The sequence below is a fragment of the Natator depressus genome, chromosome 13, assembly GCF_965152275.1.
Source record: "Natator depressus isolate rNatDep1 chromosome 13, rNatDep2.hap1, whole genome shotgun sequence".
Taxonomy (NCBI): Eukaryota; Metazoa; Chordata; order Testudines; family Cheloniidae; genus Natator; species Natator depressus.
In genome coordinates this window covers 33,126,288-33,133,292 of record NC_134246.1, presented here as the reverse complement: position 1 = coordinate 33,133,292, position 7,005 = coordinate 33,126,288, and the positions used below count along the sequence as shown (strand labels likewise).

Here is a 7,005-nt window from a genome sequence, read left to right as displayed (position 1 = left end):
CAAATGAGGAGAGATTAAAAAGACTGGGACTGTCCAATTTAGAAAAGAGACAACTAATGAGGGATATGATAGAAGTCTATAAAATCATGACTGGTGTGGAGAAAGTAAATAAGGAAGTGTTATTTATCCCTGCACATAACACAAGAACCAGGAGTCATCCAATGAAATGAATAGACAGCAGGTTTAAAACAAATATAAGGAAGTACTTCTTCACACAATGCACAGCCAACCTGTGGAACTCATAGCCAGGGGATGGTGTGAGGGCTAAAAGTATAACTGGATTAAAAAAAAATTAGATACATTCATGGTGAATAGGTCCATCAATGGCTATTATCCAAGATGGTGAAGGACACAACCAAATGGTACAGAAGTCCCTGAACCTCAACTGTCAGAAGCAACTGGCACTGACCAATGTCAGAGACAGGATATGGGGCTAGACAAGCCATTGGTCTGACCCGCTATGGCTGTTCTTAAGTTGTGGGCATCCAGGGACAACTAGTGCAATGTAATGTCCCATGTTATACTCAGGGTCAGACTGGATTATCCTTTATGGCTTAAATACTATGAATTTATGAAAAAAAATGACTAGAATATATGGAATTGTTTCTGCCTAAACAAAACACTTGACAACTTTCAACATTTTTCATTTACAAAAATTTCCTCAAAAAACAAAATGTTTCAACAAAAGTGAACATTTTTTGGTGATTTCCTTCTGTTTTGATCAAACGGTATGTTCAAGAATGTCTATAAAGGTCTTTTAAGTTATCTGGGGAAACACTCAGCTGTGAGAATAATGGATTTTCAGGGCACTGGCAGTTCCAAAAAATTATTTGGGGTTGAACCAAAAACTTTTTTTTCCCAAAATTTTCAACAAATCAAAAAAAAAAGTGGGTCAAAAAAAAGTTTCATTTTAGCTTTGACCATTTTCAAATGGTTTTGTTTGTTAATAAAATCAGGGCAATTTTGAAACATAAGTAATTTTGAACCAAAGTATCAAAACAATTTGATTTTTTTTAATTAGGTCTTGTCACCCAAAATAACTTGGTAAAACTGACACAAATTTTCAAAATATTTTGGAGTTGAAGAATCCGCACTTTTTGCTGAAAAAACTTTTCAGACAAAAAATACCACCCAGGTCTGCCTAGCACATGAGGGTCATGATGGCAATTGTGTGCATCATCATCACCCACATAAGTACTTGCACATGATGATGAAGTAGCCTCTTAATACATGTATGATTGTGAGGTGGTCAGCTACTCTACTGATGTGACCCCTATAATTACTTAATGGATGGATTCACTTGCTCGATCCATTGCACACAAGCACAAGTTCACTGAGCTGCTTTTTCCATTCCTTTCACATCTGCAGATAAAGAATTTGAAACCCAAGCCAGGTTGGAGAACCAAACCAGCCTCAGGGAATTCATTCTCCTGGGATTTCCCACCAAACTGGAGGTCCAGGCCTTGCTCTTCCTGATCTTTTTGCTCACCTACGTGCTGACAATCACAGAGAACGTGGTCATCATCCTGGTGGTGAAGCAGAACCACCAGCTCCACAAGCCCATGTACTACTTCCTGGGGAACCTGTCCTTCCTGGAGCTCTGGTATGTCTCGGTCATCCTGCCCAAGTTGCTGGTGGGCTTCTGGTCTCAGAAGGAGAGCATCTCCTTCCCCATCTGTATGGCCCAGCTCTACTTCTTCATCTTCCTCATGTGCACCGAGTGCGTCCTCCTGGCCGTCATGGCCTATGACCGCTGCATGGCAATCTGCTACCCACTGCACTACCCAGCCATCATGACCCACCAACTCTGCCTACAGCTGGCAGCTGTCTCCTGGACAGGCGGCTTCTCCATCTCCCTGGTCAAAGTGTACTTCATCTCTTGCTGACATTTTGCTGTCCCGGAGTCATCAACCACTTCTTCTGCGACATCTCCCCAGTGCTCAACCCGGCCTGCACCGACATGTTGGTGGCGGAGATGGTGGACTTTGCCCTGGCCTTGGTCATCCTGCTGCTCCCGCTTGCTGTCACTGTCCTCTCCTACCTGTGCATCATCACCACAATCCTGCGCATCCCCACTGCCCAAGGCAGGAGGAAAGCCTTCTCCACCTGCGCCTCCCACCTCACCGTGGTCATCTTCTTCTCAGCCACTGTCTTCATGTACACCCAGCCCAGGAGGATCCACCGTTTCAACCTCAACAAGGTGGTGTCTGTCTTTTACGCTGTAGTCACCCCAGCGCTGAACCCTCTGATCTACTACCTGAGGAAGAAGGAAGTGAAAGAGGTCCTGAGGAAAACCCTGGACAGGAACTGCTCCCTAACCAATCGGATAGGCATGGAATCATAGCAATGTAGGGCTGGAGGGGACCTCAAGAAGTCATCAAGTCCAGCCTCCTGAGCTGAGGCAGGACCAAGCATGTAATCTGGGATTCCCAAAGGCATCTAAGTCCAGCTCTTTAGGATTAGAAAGTTGGTCTAGCAGATAGAGAAGTAGAATTGGATTCCTGAGACCTGGGTTTAGTTCCTGGCTCTGTCACTGATTCTCTGTGTGACCTTGGAACTTGATCTACTGTATGGAAGATTCTCTCCATCTATAAAATAGGGATAATAATTCCATACCGCACAGGAATGTTGTGAAGAATAAATCCATAACAGATTGTGTAGCCCTCTGATACTATGGGGATAAGGGCCATATAAATATCTTGGTAGGTAGATAATTCCTGGTGAATTTCAATATGGGCTTAGGGGCATAACTCCCTTAGGGTCCTTTCAAATCCCAGCCATAGGCTGAGATTTTTCAAAGCCACTAAGAGATTGGGGACTGTCAGAAAGGAAAGGGAATTGGTCATCCAAATGTCCTAAATATCTTTAAAAATCCAGCACATAACACAACAATTCCAAGTGTTGTAGCCACCAGGTGCAGTCACAGGATGAAAAGCCATGGGATACAACAGATCTGGGATCAACTACCAATCATGCCATGGAATTCCTGTTGGACTATAGGTGAGTTTCTCTGTCCCTTGGTTCCCCATCTGTGAATCAGTAATAACAATACCTCTTTTGCCAACTGTTTGGCTGACTTGTCTATTTAGGCTGAAATTTTCAAAGATGTTTGATGCCCAAATTCCACTGAAATTCAATGAGAGATGTACACATAATTCCCTTAGAATGTAAGCTCCTTGGGGCGGGCTCTGTCTCCCATTATATGTCTGTATGTTGCCTAGCACAACAGGACCCTGATCTCAGTTGGGGATAATAGTTATTTTGTGTCAGCTCCATCTCTGCTATAGAGCAAAAGGGGGAAAATATTCCTGACTCCTATTTCCTTATACCCTGAAGCATGTGGGTTAATATCTCCGAAATACATTTGTTCTGCTTCAGGTGCTATTCCTACTCATTTACACCTTTAAACATATTTCTTATCATATTGATACGCCACTAGCCTATGTAACATTCACAATTAAGGATGTATTGAGAAGAAGTGGATTTCACGTAGTCCCCTTTAATCATGTTTTCTGTTGTTGTATTCCACTGAGTGCCTTTTTGCTGTTCGATAAATTGGCTTTTTGTGGTTCAGTCATTATGTTGTATGCGGTCAAAAATTTCTGCTGAAACTTCTGTTCAACAAAAAATAAGATCTTCAACTAAATAACTTCTTTCTATATAAAACTGAGTTAAAAAAACCTGAAAACCCCAAAACCATACAGCTTTTTTTTTTTTATTTTCAGCCAACACAGTGAAATATTCTGGCCAAAGAGTGAAATCTTAAATTGAGATATTTTGATTTTGAAATCCTGCAGCAGCACCTCCTAGGAGTCTCCTCTGTAAGCTGGCCTCCCCAGCTGGACTTCATCTCCCATCATACACTACAGCCATGGGACTCCCATGATGCATTGACTCCCATTGCCAACACCTGATCCTGCTCAGCAGAGTGGCTGGGATTCTCAAAGAAACCTAAGGGAGTTAGGCACCTGAATCCCTTGGAAATACAATGGGAGCTGGGCACTTCTATATGAAATCACAGCCTCTGTGTCCTCACATCCCAGTGACTACAGAGTGGGAACTGACAGCCTTTAAGGGCAGTGCCAAGGACCTGGCAGGATTGAGCCCTATACAATTGTGGAGTTTTCAGTCACTCAGGCTGGGATTCTCCAAGGACCTAAAGAAGTTGGACACCGGCTTTCAATGAAATTCATTTATCAACTGGTTCCATAGCTCAGGGGTTAAAGCACTGGCATTGTAAGCCAGGCATCATGAGTTGAAATCCCAGTGGGGGCCTGCTCTGTTACTTTGTACAGTCAGAGCAAGTTTTGACAGGTGTGGAGAAAGTAAATAAGGAAGTGTTATTTACTCCTTCTCATAAACACAAGAACTAGGGGTCACCAAATAAAATTAATAGGCAGCAGGTTGAAAACAAGTATTTCTACACACAACACACTGTCAACCTGTGGAACTCCTTGCTGGATGATGTTGTGAAGGCCAAGACTATAATGGGGTTCAAAAAAGAACTAGATAAATTCATGGAGGATAGATCCATTAATGGCTGATGGGCAGGGATGGTCTCCCTAGCCTCTAAAAAGAAAAGGAGTACTTGTGGCACCTTAGAGACAAACAAATTTATTTGAGCATAAACTTTCATGAGCTACAGCTCACTTCATTGGATGCATTCAGTGGAAAATACAGTGGCGAGATATATATACATAGAGAACATGAAACAATGGCTGTTACCATACACACTGTAACGAGAGTGATCAGGTAAGGTGAGCTATTACCAGCAGGAGAGCGGGGCGTGGGGGGAGGGGGGGACCTTTTGTAGTGATAATCAAGGTGGGCCATTTCCAGCAGTTGACAAGAATGTCTGAGGAACAGTGGGGGGTGGGAGGGGAAATAAACAAGGGGAAATAGTTTTACTTTGTGTAATGACCCATCCACTCCCAGTCTCTATTCAAGCCTAAGTTAATTGTATCCAGTTTGCAAATTAATTCCAATTCAGCAATCTCTCATTGGAGTCTGTTTCTGAAGATTTTTTGTTGAAGAATTGCAACTTTTAGTTGTAGTTGTAAGAATGCTTGACAGAGATGCACTGCTATGGGTACCCGCATGGCCCCACAGTATGCCAACATTTTTATGGCTGACTTAGAACAACGCTTCCTCAGCTCTCGTCCCCTAATGCCCCTATTCTACTTGCGCTACATTGATGACATCTTCATCATCTGGACCCATGGAAAAGAAGCCCTTGAGGAATTCCACCATGATTTCAACAATTTCCATCCCAACATCAACCTCAGCCTGGAGCAGTCCACACAAGAGATCCACTTCCTGGACACTACAGTGCTAATAAGCAATGGTCACATAAACACCACCCTGTATCTGAAACCTACTGACCGCTATCCCTACCAACATGCCTCCAGCTTTCACCCAGACCACACCACACGATCCATTATCTACAGTCAAGCTCTACGATACAACCGCATTTGCTGCAACCCCTCAGACAGAGACAAACACCTACAAGATCTCTATCAAGCATTCTTACAACTACAATACCCACCTGCTGAAGTGAAGAAACAGACTGACAGAGCCAGAAGAGTACCCAGAAGTCACCTACTAGAGGACAGGCCCAACAAAGAAAATAACAGAACGCCACTAGCCGTCACCTTCAGCCCCCAACTAAAACCTCTCCAACGCATCATCAAGGAGCTACAACCTATCCTGAAGGACGACCCATCACTCTCACAGATCTTGGGAGACAGGCCAGTCCTTGCTTACAGACAGCCCCCCAACCTGAAGCAAATACTCACCAGCAACCACACACCACACAACACAACCACTAGCCCAGGAACCTATCCTTGCAACAAAGCCCATTGCCAACTGTGTCCACATATCTATTCAGGGGACACCATCATAGGGCCTAATGATATCAGCCACACTATCAGAGGCTCGTTCACCTGCACATCTACCAACGTGATATATGCCATCATGTGCCAGCAATGCCCCTCTGCCATGTACATTGGCCAAACTGGACAGTCCTACGTAAAAGAATAAATGGACACAAATCAGACGTCAAGAATTATAACATTCAAAAACCAGTCGGAGAACACTTCAATCTCTTTGGTCACTCCATTACAGACCTAAAAGTTGCAGTTCTTCAACAAAAAAAACTTCAGAAACAGACTCCAACGAGAGACTACTGAATTGGAATTAATTTTCAAACTGGATACAATTAACTTAGGCTTGAATAGAGACTGGGAGTGGATGGGTCATTACACAAAGTAAAACTATTTCCCCATGTTTATTCCCACCCCACCCACCACTGTTCCTCAGACATTCTTGTCAACTGCTGGAAATGGCCCACCTTGATTATCACTACAAAAGGTTCCCCCCCCCAGCCCCCGCTCTCCTGCTGGTAATAGCTCACCTTAAGTGATCACTCTCATTACAGTGTGTATGGTAACAGCCATTGTTTCATGTTCTCTATGTATTTAAATCTCGCCACTGAATTTTCCACTGCATGCATCCGATGAAGTGAGCTGTAGCTCACGAAAGCTTATGCTCAAATACATTTGTTAGTCTCTAAGGTGCCACAAATACTCCTTTTCTTTTTGTGAATACAGACTAACATGGGTGCTACTCTGTTCCGTAGCCTCTGATTTGCCAGAAGCTGGGAATGGGTGACAGGGGGTGGATCACTTTGATTACCTGTTCTGTTCATTCCCTCTGGGGAACCTGGCACTGGCCACTGTCGGAAGACAGGATACTGGGCTATCTGACCCAGTATGGATGTTCTTATTTTCACAGGAACTTACTGAAATATTTTATTTCAATTGTACAGATTTGACTATAGAATAGAATATTATAAAAACAAGAACGTCAAAGTAAACCTTTTCAACCTTATTGCAATGAAATGTTTTGATAGTTTTAAAAGGAAATACTTTTTGGAATATTTCATTTAATGAAAAATTCCAAAATTTTGGCCCATTTCAGGACAAACCAAATTTAAAATCTCAGAAT

General features: G+C 43.1%; 1 protein-coding gene across 1 annotated transcript; it reads left to right on the top strand.

The window, feature by feature from the left end:
• The first annotated feature begins 323 nt into the window (after positions 1-323).
• On the top strand, positions 324-2,344 carry LOC141997710 (olfactory receptor 6B1-like). Its single transcript, XM_074970143.1, is given in 3 exon segments — positions 324-387; positions 1,369-1,878; positions 1,881-2,344. Coding segments are annotated over 3 exon segments (1,038 nt in total).
• Positions 2,345-7,005: the final 4,661 nt, after the last annotated feature.